Raw genomic sequence first — 15,842 nt, 5'->3', positions numbered from 1 at the left:
TGACGACGAGGGAACAGGCTTAGAGAAAGAACTGTTTAGGTAGGGCCCGAGATTGGTTAGGTTTTGTTTTGTTTATTTTCTTTTCATTGTAAATAATAAACGCACGCTACGGCACTTCCTGGCATCCTGTGGCTAAAGTGTTTATTTGAAGAAGGGAAATGTGTGACCAGAGGGTTTTATTAGCTAAGTCTCCCTTTAAGTAATTTAAATATGCTTTATTTTTTTCAGAACAGTACTGGCATTACATTTTGTTTGTTTAAAACAAGGTCCTTGTTTTAAAGATACTGTAGATTTAGCTGACGGCTGTCATTGCCCAACCCAGTATCACACAGTGACAGCCAGTCTCTTAAATTCAAAGCCTGCATCTCCTGGCTGATGTCCACGTCTCTAACCACTAAACTATGGTAGTTCCCCAAGGCAAATGTCTATCTCTCGTGTTTAATAAATCAGATATTGTGAAGGGATGCAGCACAGCAGAACAAGGCTACTAAATCCCCTTTCATACAACCAGTCTGCTAGGGTTTATCTGAGCATATTAAACTGCCTCTGCAAAGATGTGGGTGTTGGTCTTTGACCCAGGCTAAATCTGCAGCTTTTTCTATTCAGAGTCATAGTGGTGCCCCCCTTCCTCCCTCCCTCTCTTTTCACACGCAAATGTGGGTTCCCCGCGTCTGTGACACAATGGCCAAGCTGTTTTCAATTCAGTTCTCCCCTTTTCTGATGACAATTAGCAAAGGAGGCATTCTCCATAGTCACTAATCAGCTTCAGGACAAGGACAAATCTTTGGCCTTTCGTCCTGAACTTCATAGATTTCAAAGTTTTTTTCTTCTCTATTTTTGTTTGTGATCATTTTTTTTTTTGTGCGCTTGTGAAAAGTGCTGATCTGGCTAAAGTATTCTCTCTTTAGAGCTGGGATAGCACAAGAGACAAAACTATAAGACACAAACATTGTAGCTAAAGCCCTCATCAGTGTCAGTAGCACAAGCACTGGCAATGTGTGCTGCTTTTCCACAATGGCCTGCACAGTATGTGTATCAGAGTCAAAGTCGCGTTTTTATTTGGTTTTGTTTTATTTTAAATATACACACATTTACTGGTCACTCTATTTCATATTGAATGCAAGTTAAAAAAAAAAACTTTGGCTCAGTTGGTCCTAACCCCAGTCTTTAACCTGGTTCTTTCTCTCTCTCTCTCTCTCTCTCTCTCTCTCTCTCTCTCTCTCTCTCTCTCTCTCTCTCCTTATACAATTTTATACCTAAACTGAAACTCCATCTGTTTAAAACAATTAAAAATCTCAGATTAGGCAAATTGTCAGTTCAATTAAGGCTTCAATTATGTAATTGAGCACTTGGCTGGAACAAAAACCAGCAGGGCAGTGGTCCCCAAGGACCAGGATTGAGAACCATTGGGTTAGGTGAAACATAACCAACTTAGTTTGAAATTATGGGCGAGATTCTCAAAGAGATATTTCTGTAAACTGTCATTAGTCACTATTTACAATTCCAAAACGAATAAGAAACAGCTACAAACTACTCCCAAGCTCCTAATTAAATATGTGAGTTGTTTATTTTTGGTTTGGTAAATTAATGGGTGTGTTTCGAGGGTGCAATGTTGTCCACTGGCACAGCTTTGATGGGATGTGCTGAGTGTCCCTTTTCCCCCAGTGTGATTTAATTGATGTCTCCACTAACATATGAAATGAGCAATACCATTGATTTTCTTGCTCCAAACAGTCCCTCATAAAATATATGACAGATTTAAAGCATCAATGCTACTGCAGCAAATCACACTTGCAAAGTAATAACACAGAAAGCTGCGTTAGAAAGATATTGCCAGCAGAGTGGGTTATAAGGGAATGGACCACTATTGGCTACAGCAGAGTCTATATAGGTTTTATTATAGCCTTTTATTTTTAGAAAAAGATTGGCACTGAGCCTTCATTTTAAACTCACACAGCAGTTTACCCTTGAAGCGTTTTTCAAGGCATCTAATGTCAGTTGACTTGCCTGTAAAAATTAAAGAAACACTGAACACTGTTTTTAGAGTCCTCTTTTTTGCACAACACCATTTAAATACTTCTCTGGAATCTGTGAAAATCTTTCTGAGTTTAATTTGTATGCCTAGGATGATTTGTGGACTATTGATGAATGGGGGTACTGTTGTTATCTTTCAATGTTAATTCTCCATTTAAATCTCCATGTGATGCAATCTCAACCTCTTAAATTAGGTTTACTCAATCAGCAGTTCATTACAAATATAGTGATAGTTTAATAACTGTCTTGAAGTGCAAATCAAGGCAGTATTAGGCAGATGGGTGTTGGATTTTAGAGTCTCCAAAACAAGACTTGAGTGGTGAATGGGAATATGATATTTTTGAAATCTCTTTGCATTCATAAAATCCAATGCTAAACAACAACACTGCACTGCTAAGCATATTTAAAGCCTGATCTTAGGAAAGTAATTCTCCGGATTCAGCTCTCAACATCACTCACATGTGTTTGGATTTTGCCAGCTGAATATACAAAACTAAAAACAGGACATGGATACAGAGGAGAAAAGTATAACTCAAGTAATGTGCACGTTCATGGTCTCTAGCCACTGTGTATTTACATAGTAGTTATGTAGTAAATACATGTGTACTAACCCTAGCCCTGTTCTGATACAATTGTGCACTTACCTGTATCTTGCAAAAGATTTCCACATTAACTACATTGTAACTATGGATAATAGCATTGTTTTATGTGTAAGTACAGATGTATTTACTAAGTAACTACTATGTAAATACACAGTAATTAGAGACAATTAATGTTACCCATTTTAGTCACCATGTATTAAAAACAGTTTTTAAAACTATGTATGTTTGCAAATCATGCCAATGTGCGCTTACAAAGGACTATGCTCATAGTGGATGATAGTGTTTTGGGGGCAATGCTTTGTTATATCTACAATTGCTCAAACGTCACTATTCAGATGGATATGCATTTTCAAATCAATCAAACAAGCCGTTCAGAAGTGGTAAGAGTCGTAGCCATTCATAGAAATACACCTCCAAACAGCCATCCAAAAAAATGTATAGAAACAGCACACAATGCCTTGTTGTGCAAACGTGTGTTTTCCTAACGAAAGCATCCATGTCCTTACCTTGGATTCCACCATTAATACAATCCTACAAAACAGATCTGAAGTAATGAAGTGTCAGAGCTCTGCAAAATAATAAGACAGAAACATTACAAAAACATCTTGATAATGTCAATTCAAATATTCCTATTTCTTTTCCTAAATTTTGGAGGGCCAAACAGAGGGTGCTTTGCAAAGGGAAATACAACCTCTCTCAACTAAGGCGTGCAATTCAGTTCACAACATTGTAGGCTTCAGAACTAATTTCAACAGTTTATAAATGTGCATATGCCTGCATGGTAAACATCCCTAGAGCAACCATAGTCATATGTCTGTAATTCTGTATATCAGACGTACCTTACAGTTGAAACTTGACACAGCTGTTCATTAGTGTCAGTTATTTATTTCTGCAGTTTGCATTTTTTCCCATGCTTTATATTTATGGCCAACAGAGGGCAGAAAATGATAGCTTTAAACACAACAGCATCTGTCGTCCAGAACACTGGTCAGGCACTGCTTAGGTTTGTGCATGAAGGTGTGTATACAAGGTAGGATAGCTTAAATGTGTAAGAACAAGCTGGTAACCCTTTTTGGGCTGAAGATTTTTAGTAAGCTTTGAACCTTCAATAAAAAGTCTTTGTTACAGCAACAAGCAATGTCTTGTGTGAGAAGTGCATGTAGTAAATATTAATAAATACAGTGTAACTGCGTGCAGTTAATGTACCTGTAAGTATATCCATCAAATCCAAAATTCTATGTGTCACCTGGAAGGTGTGTTGTCCCATGTAGTTTACAAATAGTCCATATTTACTTTTGGTTTCTTTTTGATTCCTGCACATAGTTAATGTGCTGTAAATAACTGAGAAATATGGTTTGGTAAAAACAATTGACTATGATAAGCCATGGCAAAAACATAGTATAAGCATGGGAGTTAAAACTTCAGAATGACTGTGCCCCAATAAAACCGTGGTAAACACACATTAATGTCTGAATTATACTGTGCTAATCTCAGATGGACCTGGACGGGTACATTATTAACCTGGGGAGTGTCAGGCTGCATTTTTACTGCCTAGGACCTTCTCAGACTTGTCATGTCAGCCACTCCTGCCATCTCTGGCCATTACTTGTCTGAACAAGCCATTAAAAACATGTTTTGGGTGTTCCAGCATCTGCTCTGGTCATTAAATGTGACCTCCAGGGAAGTGTAGGTCAATTCATGTCTAGCCTTATTCCAGTGACAGGTGAAATTGTTTAGTGCAGACTGGAGGAAGGACAGGTTATTTAAAATGATGTGCAGTAGTTACATTCTGTCAGAATTAGGAAAGAGGGAAGCCATGGGCCATCCCGTAACAACACATGTTCTGTTGCTCAGTCTGTCTTGTTCTGGTTCAAATCGACTGAGAATACTGATTTGGAATCTCCTGCATTTGAAAGCACTGGGACTGGAGTTTCAGTGTTGGGAGAGGGTGGTCTGATTGAGCAAAACATACTGGGGATGCTGAGACTTGCCCGTACAAAACACAACAAAACAAAAAAGAAGAGAAAAAGGCCTTTAGAAACAAAAAAACTAACTAATTCACCCCATTCAATAATTAAAACAAGTAAACTAAGCTTTGAGTCTCTCTGGAAAACCTGGACTCTTTTAAACAGAGAGACAGATCCCCTTTATATTCTTGTACTGTTGATATGATGACCTTTATGGTGTAATTTATTGCTGTGGATAAAGATGTCCAAGTTCCATTCTAGACAGAAAAATCTATTTAAGAAAAAAAATATTCTTGCATAAGAGAAATAAATACATTTATTACACGCAGTTAGAATATTTTAAGTACATGCCAAATTTACAAAGCTTCTGCATCTGTGCAATGTTAGCACTGTTTAACATTTGAAAGAGATAAATAAACCACTAACTTGGTCCTATTATGTTTCGAGTCTATTTAACCTGACAGAAGGTTCCTACTAAACATTTTAATTACAATTTTTTCATCGTGTCATGTTAGGACTTTTTTCCAAACTTGGGGTAATGAACATAAACACAGACAACCAGAATGCGGCCATGTTTGGTGTTTCCTTGGTCTGATTATGTACACAAACATTATGTTTTGAGGCAGTATGACAGATGTAGCCAAATTCACAACTGGAGGGATAAGAGTCCCTACATGCAGCGAAGGGTTGGATTCAAATCAAAAACTTAGTGGCGGTTAGGACCGGTGCTATTTTTCTGCTATTAACACAGCTTCCAGACACAGAGGGACACTTTCCAAACAATCAATCATTTAGCTGTCGAATTGTGCTGCTACTAGATCTTTAAATACTTAATTAGCTTTCAACCACAATACAAAGTTTAGTTCTAGTTTTGTTTTGTTTTTTGTTTTTTTTGTTTTTTTTGTCCAAAAATCAAGTCCAAAATACAAATAAACAATAATACAGTAACAAAAAGTCTTCATCATTGCTGATTTTTATTGTATGATAGTAGCTCTAATTTATATCATGCTGACATTGGACTTGGCTTTCACTAAGATAAAATTACATAATAGTAGTGGGGACCAACCAAGACATCGCTTTGCTGTAATATATGAGCTTTCAGCACTTTTCCTCCAGGTAATGTGGATTTGCTATTGACTCTGTGTTGATGGCTGAAGTCTTCAAGGATCAGCCTATTTGCGGCCTCCCTGATGGCTCAGCATGGCTGTTGTCTGGATTGGGCTGGGTGGGGAACTACGCTGTTCAGCATTTCTTTATTAAAATTTGGTATGACCTCTAGTTTCTAGAAGCCATAGCATGTTCAAGCCTGGGGGATGTCACTCTTTGGCCTTCTCTTCTCCCTTAGATCAATACTGCTTTCACCAAACCTTTCAACTAGATCCAGCATTCTGGGCTATTGACCAAGAACGTGATGCATCAAACACAGTGTTAATCAAAACAATATTTCTTGCTACTCAAAGGAGAATAACATTGAAATGAATACAAGGTGTTGATACCTTTGCTGTCTCTAGAAGAAACTTTTTCAAGCAATCATTGAGCAGGTAAATAACGAGAGTTAAATGTTTTGATTGAATCTAGTTTTATTTTATTTTTTTTTTAGGTCCGTAGCATCAATAGTTTGTTTTTCCTTTTTAGAATATAAAAGTTGTGCCCAGTGTGGGAACAAAAGCTTTGAAATTCTGGCCTATAATCAAGATGGGCTCTCTACAAAGACAATACCAATTACCTTTAGTGTGAGCTACAGAAACCATTAGTTTTTTTGTCACTTTTCATTATAATACTGGGAGTAACATTTTCCATACTTTTGCAAAACAGGATGTTGGTCAATACTATGTGCAAGGTTATATAACTGTTTAGTGTGTGGGGTGGTCAGACTTTTTTGGAGGGGGTGAAAGGGGGGCTTAGGCAACTTTTACAGGAGACATTATAAGCAGTGGAATCTGGAACTCATTTTGAGAAGGAGAAGAACGCATTTGGAAGGAATGTTTGGCTTTTAAAGTAGCACACATTCAACTTTGGCCTGGAGCCCAGGTCTTCTGACTCTTACTAAGAATATTTCCTGGATATGCCAGAACTGCTAACACCCCAGGCATCGTGTGATGGCTGGCTAGGCTTTTAAAGGTATTGCTGCCCATTATGTGAGATTCAGGGCTTGTGATCCACCTGGCCATGTGGGTATGTGGGTGTTTATATATTTGACGTCTAATGGAGACGTCTGGCAGACCAGCTTAAAGAACCCGCTCGGCTAGCAATGCCGTTTATTTACTGCCAGTTGGATCTCACTCCCACTCCCCCCTTACAGACATACACACAGAATGGCAGTGATGGAGACACATCTATAGAGAGTCGATGTTCCCTGGCTAGCACGGTTTCAGGGTTGGTGTTCTGTGGTCTGCCTTCCCAGAGCACAAAATAAATCCCGGGTTTTAATATTATAAAATGTGGGGCAAGACAATGCATGCGGGATAGCTTCAAGAACAACGTAATGCCAGAAACTTGAATTAAAGTTCTGCTGTATATGATTAGATAAACAGAGATGAATATTTCTGCAACAGGTACATCAAAGGACCTCCATGGACTATTAAGAGTCTTGAAATACAAAGGCTTCTATTTGAATGATCTATTCCACAGCAGGGTTTTTATTGCTGACTGTTTCGATTCTTTGAAAATACCCAATGTTATCTGTAGATACTAAGCATAATGTAAGTGGTTGTGGCATGGATAATTATGATGGCCTGAGATTGTAGGGGTGTCTCGGATGGTGCTTGTCAACTCTTAAAACAGCAGATCAAGGCATAGGAAATGGGCCTCTTTGTAAATGTGTACCTGCTGAAACAGTTACTCCAATCCAGTGCACAGTATCCAGTAACAATTATCCTCCCTCGAGAGCCCAACTGGAATTCTTCTCATTAACAGCAAGTAGGGCCATACCAAGGGGGCTGCAAGCAGTGCGGCCACACTGGGCGCTGACCTGAGGGGGGGGCGCCAATTGGCTGATGAACAAAAAGTGTTTTTTTATTGTTTGTTTTTTTTAATTATTATTATTTTTATTTTTTTGTGCAAAAACAATTCAAAAGAAAAACAACATGACGGGAGACCTTGAAAAATGCTTGAAAGAAGGAAAAACCATCGACAATGAGCTCCAGAAAGCTATAACAGTGATGAAAAAGAAGTGGTGAATCATTCTCAAGGTAGTGGTTGATGCTATCATGTTCTGTGCAAAGAATAACCTTACTCTGAGAGGTACCACTGACGTCACTGGTGAGCCTAACTGTGGAATATTCTTAAGCACAGTAGAGCTAATCAGCCACTATCATCCTCAACTTGCAGAACACATTGAAGACATCAAAGCAAACAAAATGTCAACAACTTACTTGTCACGAAGCTATTGTGATTACTGGAGGCCATGTGAAGCGAGAAATCACCTCTAGGGTAAAATAAGCCAAATATTACTCTATTTTCTTTGATTGTACTCCTGATGTGTCCCACAGGGAACAAATGAGCGAAATCATTAGGTATGTTAGGATATAGAATGGAAGGATCAAAGAAAGTTTCATTGATTTCATTGAAAGTCACACAAAAACAGGCCAGGGACTTGCCATGGAGAGCACAGAAAAACTGAAATACAATGGCTTACAAATAGAAAATTGCAGAGGACAAGGTTACGACAACAGTGCCAGTATGGCAGGCAAGTACAACGGAGTGCAAGCACATATTAGCCTACTGAAGGATTTGGCAAGGTTTGTGCCATGTGCAGCCCACACTCTCAATCTGGTTGGATGCAGCTGAAGTGTCCACAATCATGGTTACGTTCTGTGGTATACGCCAAAGAATCTTCATAGTTCTCAGTCTCAACAACGAGATGGGAGAAAGTTATGGCAGTGTTGAAAACCACTGTGAAAGGGCATTGTGGAACTTGATGGTCCCCCGAGAAACAGGCAGTTACCCCACATCAGCAAATTGAAGACTTTCACCACGTTTTGGAAGAGATTTCCAATGACCCAAGTCTGAATGCTGAAACCTTCTCAAACAAATTGATTTTTAATTCCTCTGCCTGGTTGATCTGTGGTGTAAGATAATTACCTTGATTGATAGAGTGAACTGCAGTCTGCAAATTCAAAACCGTTCCATTGATGGAGCAACAAAAATGCTGAAAGGATTGGTGGCGTCCATCATAGCTTTGTGTGACAGGGTAGTAGGAGACATACTGAAGAGCGCAAAGAAAACAGCTTGGAATCTTGGCATCAAACCAGGCTTCCCTGAGAAAAGGAAGTGAAAGGTGAAGCGTATGGTCTCAAAAATGGCTGAAGATGAAGGTCATCTGCTAATACCTGAAGATGCTTTTGGAAGGCAATGCAGCTCTGTGTTTGACAGCATTCTTACCCAAATGAAGTGGTGTTTTGAGTTGTCATCTGACTTTGAATTTCTTAGTGGGAATTCTCTGTCATCTGTATCTTTGGAACATCTCAAGAAATGTGCAGCTGATCTTGCATTGAAATATCCAAATTATTTTCATGCAGTGTATTTTTTTTTCAGAAGTAGAGCTTCAAATTCCAGACGGATTCATTGACGTCAAACTTAGCCAAAGCAAGCCCAATAGACCTTTTACAACTAAAGACATCTATCCCAACATTGAAATTGCACTTCGCATCTTTCTCACACTACCTGTTATTGTTGCTTCATGTGAGTGTAGTTTCAGTAAGCTGAAATTGATTAAAAATGATCTCTGAACCTCCAATCTAGCCATTATATCCTCTGAATTTGCAACTATGACCATGAACTATGAACTATGAACTCTCTGAACTATGACCATGTCATCAATGACTTTGCATCACTGAAGGCAAGAAATGTACATTTGTAGGCTCTAGGTTTCATTTGTATTGGTGCATTCCATTGGACATTTACAATTTACGTCTCACACAGGGCTCCATCTTGTCCTGCTTGTTATCAGTTCTACAGTTACTGAGACTGTAAAAACAATGGGCAGAAAGCCCATATGAATTCCTGTGCCATAGCAATATATTTTTATGATACTTGTTTGGTATGCAGTATACATTTGTGGCTGGTGTTTTACTGTTATCACTAGAAAACCCATTAAAATACAAGCTTTTGAGATGTTATTCCTGAGAATTTGGGTTGCTAGGTGGTGCAGCGGGCTAATGCACCAGCTTCTCTTACCTTTCACCTATGTTTAAATCTCAACATTCCAAAACCACCACACACAATCGGCAGGCTCATATTGTTCAGGTGAGGTTTGGGGCACCTACCTGCACCATGCTGTACTGTAGCCAGTACCATTGTCCTTCCTTTACTATGAGCACTAAATCCACAACATTGAATGATAATAATGAAAAAGTACATAAAATGTGCTGGCTGGCTACCACTCTGCATGGCACCGGTTGACAGGTGTGCATTACAGTTCTAAGGGCAAGAAATACCAATCTGTACTGCACAATCTTTAAATGAGGTAAATAACAGCAACAGACAAGAATTTGGCCATTTTTAAGTTATCACAGAGAGTGGTATCAATAGAGCAACTCTATCAACTGAATAAAATAGAAGGAAATAACAGGTTTTTAAACTCATGTGCGGGTCATTTTGAGTCATCCCAGTGGTTAATGGTTAGTTATCATCCTGTAAGTCTGCAGTAACAGTGTTTTATAAAAGTGTGCATCTTATATATGTACAGCCTGACATGGTTCTGTAGTCATCCTGTCACTGTTTCTTTGATTAAACTGACTTGAAAAGCCAAACTTTTAGAGACCGGAAAAGAACAATAAACATTCTCTGTGCTTCATAAGTTCACAAACATTAGATTATCGTCGGCATTCTGTCGCCGTGCTTTAGTTCTTTATTATAAATAATATGATGAATCCATTTCATATGTTTCAGATCAGTGTAATAATTAGTGTGTGCATGTTTATAGTGTAAAGTTCGGTGACACCACCACTAGGTTAACCAGATGTCATGATGGGTCAATCCTAGCACCTCGTTCCAATTAGAAACTGCTGCTTCATAATGATGCCCGCCCTTGGAAACTGTCATTGTTTAAAGAAGCAATGAACCAGAGTCTAGTGTCACGTGTATTGGGGATAAACAGAAGAGATTCCTCAGAGACAGTAGGCTAAACAGAATACTTTCACATAAAGCACAGTGGGATAACTAGAATACATTCCACACCGAACACAGTAAACAGAACATTCCACATAGGTTACAGTAGGATAAATAGAGAACTTTCACATAGACCAAGGTGGGTAAACTCAATACCAGCCCTATTCTCAAGAGTTTCCCTCATTAGTAAGGCTACGATTTTGTCACAGAGGTGACGGAAATTGTGAATTTGAACAAAAGTCAGTGAAATCTAGGAAATCGATGTAAAAACACATTTGGTTTGGCACTGCCTTTATTTCCTTTAAAATGTATGTCATGCACTGAAAATACAAATCTGCAAGTATCTGTAATTGTTTGGTTGTGTATGCATGCAGCATTTACGTGTAGCCGTGTAGGTCAGCGAATGAGATTTTGTAGCTGAGCAAGCATGAACATGTGCGTCTTCAAAAAAACATGAATTCTTGCTTTTCTTGAAACTTTGTTTCATACAATGTAGTGTACCCAAGTAGTCTGTTGAAAACAAATCCTCACTTTCTGTAAAACTAAACATTGCTAAACAAAATACTTCAGACTGCCGTTGAACATCTTTTTTTTTTTATTTCCTGCAAACTGTAGCTAAAATGAGAGGTTTATCTGTTTTGTCATCTTTATTTCTGATCTTTGTGCTGCCCTGTTTCTTGGGCACGGTGCCTGCCTGTGTGATTTGACTTTTCAGTTCTCTGTTTTTTGTGTGCTCTGTAGGCTACTGAGAAACAACTAATTTAAACGTCTTGTTTTTATTATTGAAGAAAACATATATACCGTTTCATTTTGAACACAGTAATAAAAACAATTATTTGACATGCTGACTTTGTACATATATGTACATTTACGCCGGACGCTCACAGAGAAATAGGAACTCAGTTTATTTAAGACAACGTCTGTTTCGCTACACGGACGGTGTGAACACTGCATCATACAACATTTGAAAAACTAACAAACAAACAAAATGTTACATTGGTGCGAAGGACCTTTAAGTTGTGTACTCTAAAGTAACATTTAAACTTGCTAGCAGTCAAAGTCAATAGTTTTTATATTATTGGCTTCGGTGTACTATTTAAAAACTCTTGTATATGTTGATGTTGTTAAAGCTACATTACTGGGTGACCTTTCCATGAATTCTAGGGTTTGTGAACCCGTGAAATGTACTAAAAAAAATCACTGTGCCAAATCATAGCCCTACTTATTAGTTATTTAAAGACTGTTTTTTTTTTCAACTTCACCTAACTTGGTGTAGTGAACATACAGAACATCATAATTGTGTGTTTCCCATTTAAAAAAAAAAAACTGAAATATATTGTCAAATATATTTAAATATATATATCGAATTATATTGTAGCATATATTTTATGCATATATAAATAGATATATTTAAATATATATTTCAGATCTACAGTGCAAAATATATACTTCAGTCGTCAATTAACTGAATATTTTCGAATCAGGATGAAGTGCATTAATCTGCTACACCATAGCCTCCTTTATTTTGTAGTTTTTGAATCCAGTTAGTGTTTGTATGAAACAGAATAGTTTAACTGCAATATTATAACAGAAATATGTTAAAATGCCTTCTTGAGTTCTGTATGTCACAAGAACAAAATGCTGTGAGATCATTATGGAGGAGGTAGAAGGGATGTGGAAGACAGGGGCCTGAACCCTCTCAAATATAAAGAATTAGATATTACATATCAGCACTTCAGCAACTCAAATTCCTTTAGGGACCTATTACAGCTTGAAGTCCGTTTTTCATAAAGCATAGTTAAACATGATGTGCTTGTATTGAAATATTTAACACGATTTAATTATGATTAAAGTCAGGTTTTTCAGGCCAGGGTAGGACATACAGTATTTAAGGGAAAATGTTGTAAATTCTGCATGTGAATATGATATTTAATTAACCCTATTTATTTCGTTTTGTTGACGTTCTTATTTGTAGATGTTTCACCCAATATAGCCCAATTTCTACAGCATAAATAAATATTTGGTCAAGATTTTTTATGCACTGTTAATAACTGGCTTTGTAACTTATTAACAAAAGTCATGCTTTTTTGTTACTGGTTAGTTGATATATAATAATAAATAAAAGGCTGTTATTAAAATCTACTTATTAAATGTCAAAAACAGAAGTTATTAAACTGATTGGTCACTTCAGTAAAGCATCCCTGTTGTAAAATCATAGTGATTTTATTTAGAGTGATTATACACAGTGTGATTCAGATGTAAAGAGTGTTGTTGTTTTATTTATATTTGATTAATTATATAGTGATTCATTATATTCACAGTGTGCTAGCATGTGTAATAATGTAGTAAATAGAACATTTCTCGCCTACATGGCAATGTACTGTATCAGAATGTGCTCTGTAGCTGAAAGTTAACCTGCTATTGGTTTCCATGGCTCAGTTCAATTAAACTTAAAAGTAGACATACTCTGAACACACCACTTTGTTAACAACATTAAATACTGGATTATTTAATTACACTCATCTATTTAGCCCTGCCTCTGGTTTCTGCTGTGTTCCCTGAGTCATTGTGGGCTCAAGTCTGCTAAGGAGCTCTACATTCCTTGCTAATGCAACATTATTCCCTCCTTGTGTTTTCCCCGATGTGACCACATAGGGGATCACTCACCTTTTTCACAAACTAAGTTGCTAGGTTTTATACTGCTAATGGAGACTGTCTCCTCTGTTACAAAGATATTCCAATGGAAACCACTGAACCATGAATGGTAAGCATTGAATAGTAAGCCATAGTAATGGTCTGTATATTTTCAATGGGAAGAAAGTGCTAAGTGCTATTCTAATGGTATATAATTAAAACAAGAAATACCATTCATGTACTACCATTAACAACAATACAGCAAGTTGCAGACCACTTTGTTTTTTACTAGTATTGTTCCTTTATAAATAGTAGTAAACATGATACATTTTTGTAAGGGTATCATACAAGTGTAGACATTTCTGGCACTGAATACATTTTTCTTATACCACAATTGAGAAATTCCCCTTTAAAAAAAAAAAAACCATTGCATTATTCTCTGTATTGCCACATGGCATAACTAAAAAGAAGCAGAACTGCTTTTAACTGTTTCATCATAACATTCCAATTTGTTTTACTGCGAGGCTGAGAGACATTGTCCGATTGTGAAACTACTTGATTCTAACAGTCGATGAACATAACAGCATCAGTATTTAGGAAGCATAACACACAAGGCTATTTTTCTATAATAATGTAAGCAGCACAATACCATCTTGTCGGCTCAGTCATGGGAGTATTCTTGGTACATATTGATGATTCATTAAATAACCCCTATATATTTCTTGTTCTATATACTAAATACTACATGAACGCAGTACAGCTTCTATCTTGTAAAGTTTCATGTTTATCAGTCATAAAATACATTGCATGTTTGTTTGTTGGTGCATTTTAGGGTGTTTTCCTCCACTGGTGTGAATTCTTTTCTAGTAAATTAAAGTGAAAGACATTAAGTCTCATTAGTCACAAGTCAGATTAATCAGATGGGGAGGTCCTCAATGGAGTGTCATGTCTAAAAAACTCTGAAAAAAATGAATCTCAAATATGCCATGCATTAGAGAGAAAAGCTTAGGCTTGTAGTGACTTTATTATAAAATTACCCATATCAGATTAAAGAAGTCACCCTTTTTAAAAGGTTTGTTTGTTTGGCTTGGAGCGAAAATAACCTCCAAGAGGCATTCCCAGACCTGCAGCAGCTCAACTTGACAAGTATCTAAACATTCACACTCAGCCCCAGAATTCACTTAGACTTCACAGAGCTTGAGCTTGACGATCTTCAGCCCTCAGATTTACAGTACATGGCATTTATGAGTAAGTGCATTGTGGCATACAGTTACACTTTGAAACGCTGTAACACGGGAAGTCTAGGTGTGCTTCTTTAAGTTATTAAAAAAAAGACTTGGAAAACAGTAATTATCTTTCATTAAAAAGTATGAATTTCAATGACATCGCCTTTTTCCTTCTGTGGTAAAACTGGAACAAAGCGGCCTTGTGCTGTCTAAGAACATGCCTTTAGTGTGTCAACCTGCAACTGACAGCCAGTCTAACCGGTTGGACATTTTTAAGACTCAGATATTTATTTTCTTTCTTTCTAGAATGGTTTCTGCCCTGTCAGCCTAGAATACTTCGAAATGTCTGGAAAAGGTAGGTGAACGGTATTTAACAAAATGACCCGGTATGGGCATGTCCAGTAAAATGACCTCTAACCTTTAATTTACTCCTGGTGTTTCCCAAACAATGTAAAATGTAGGCTTGATATTTGCAACTAATTTAAATAGTGTTGCTGAATCAATAATGTGATTCATTGTTATCAACAATCAACTATTTGCATGTGCCATAAGAGCTCAACAGCAGTTGCATACAGGGTTCTAGGCAGCCTTACCAATAACTAATTACCAATAACCTTACTAATACAGTAGATGCATGGGGTTATACTGGGTAAAGCCTCAGAGTCCCACAGTAATGTATAGCATTATAGAAGACTATTATTCTTTAGCAGATATTTACCACATTACCCTTCTGTGCTCCCTGGTTCACCATAAACCAGACCTTGCTAATTCAAAGCAAAACAAAAAAGTAAGTAAATGCAAAAAGGGGATCTCCATTGTCCCAATGGTGTTTTGTTATACTGTTTAAAAAAAAAAAATGCTGAAAACAATTAACCCTACTCCTAACCCTAACTATGGAGCTGATATGTTCAACACAGGATTATAATACCCTTTTAAAAAGAAAAATATGCAAGGAGCTCTACGCTGCAGTACTTTGCATTGAGCCTTTCTGGCCATCAGTAACCACTTCATCTTTGCAGAACGTGTCTGTGTGCCCAGATATCACAGACTCCAAAGGGTTCTGTGATCAAGAAGGTAAACCACAGACCCACTATGGAACAAATCTGTCATTTAGTCACTGTTTTCAGAACAGCTCCCAAACCACAGTAGAAGCAGATGGAAACAGAGAGGTCTTTGTGAAAACGACTGGTCCTTTAGGCCCATAGCAGTGACATCAAACCCCTCACAATGGGGCGCCTTTAAGCTCACCCAAAAAAAAGTTACTTCTG

The 15,842-nt window shown here is 37.5% G+C and overlaps 1 protein-coding gene across 6 annotated transcripts in view; it reads left to right on the top strand.

Annotated features, from left to right (window-relative positions):
- Window positions 1–15,842, top strand: part of LOC121322515 (cyclin-dependent kinase 15-like) — a 56,884-nt gene that overhangs the window by 18,394 nt on the left and 22,648 nt on the right. For all 6 annotated transcript variants that reach the window (XM_041262619.1, XM_041262617.1, XM_041262620.1 and 3 more), the window contains one exon: window positions 14,881–14,929. In XM_041262619.1, coding sequence (XP_041118553.1) covers window positions 14,881–14,929 — 49 coding nt within the window. The remainder of the gene's footprint in view (window positions 1–14,880; window positions 14,930–15,842) is intronic.

The sequence above is a fragment of the Polyodon spathula genome, chromosome 10 (genome assembly GCF_017654505.1).
Source record: "Polyodon spathula isolate WHYD16114869_AA chromosome 10, ASM1765450v1, whole genome shotgun sequence".
Classification (NCBI taxonomy): Eukaryota; Metazoa; Chordata; class Actinopteri; order Acipenseriformes; family Polyodontidae; genus Polyodon; species Polyodon spathula.
Note: the sequence above shows the minus strand (reverse complement) of the source record. Positions and strands in the feature narration are given on the sequence as shown.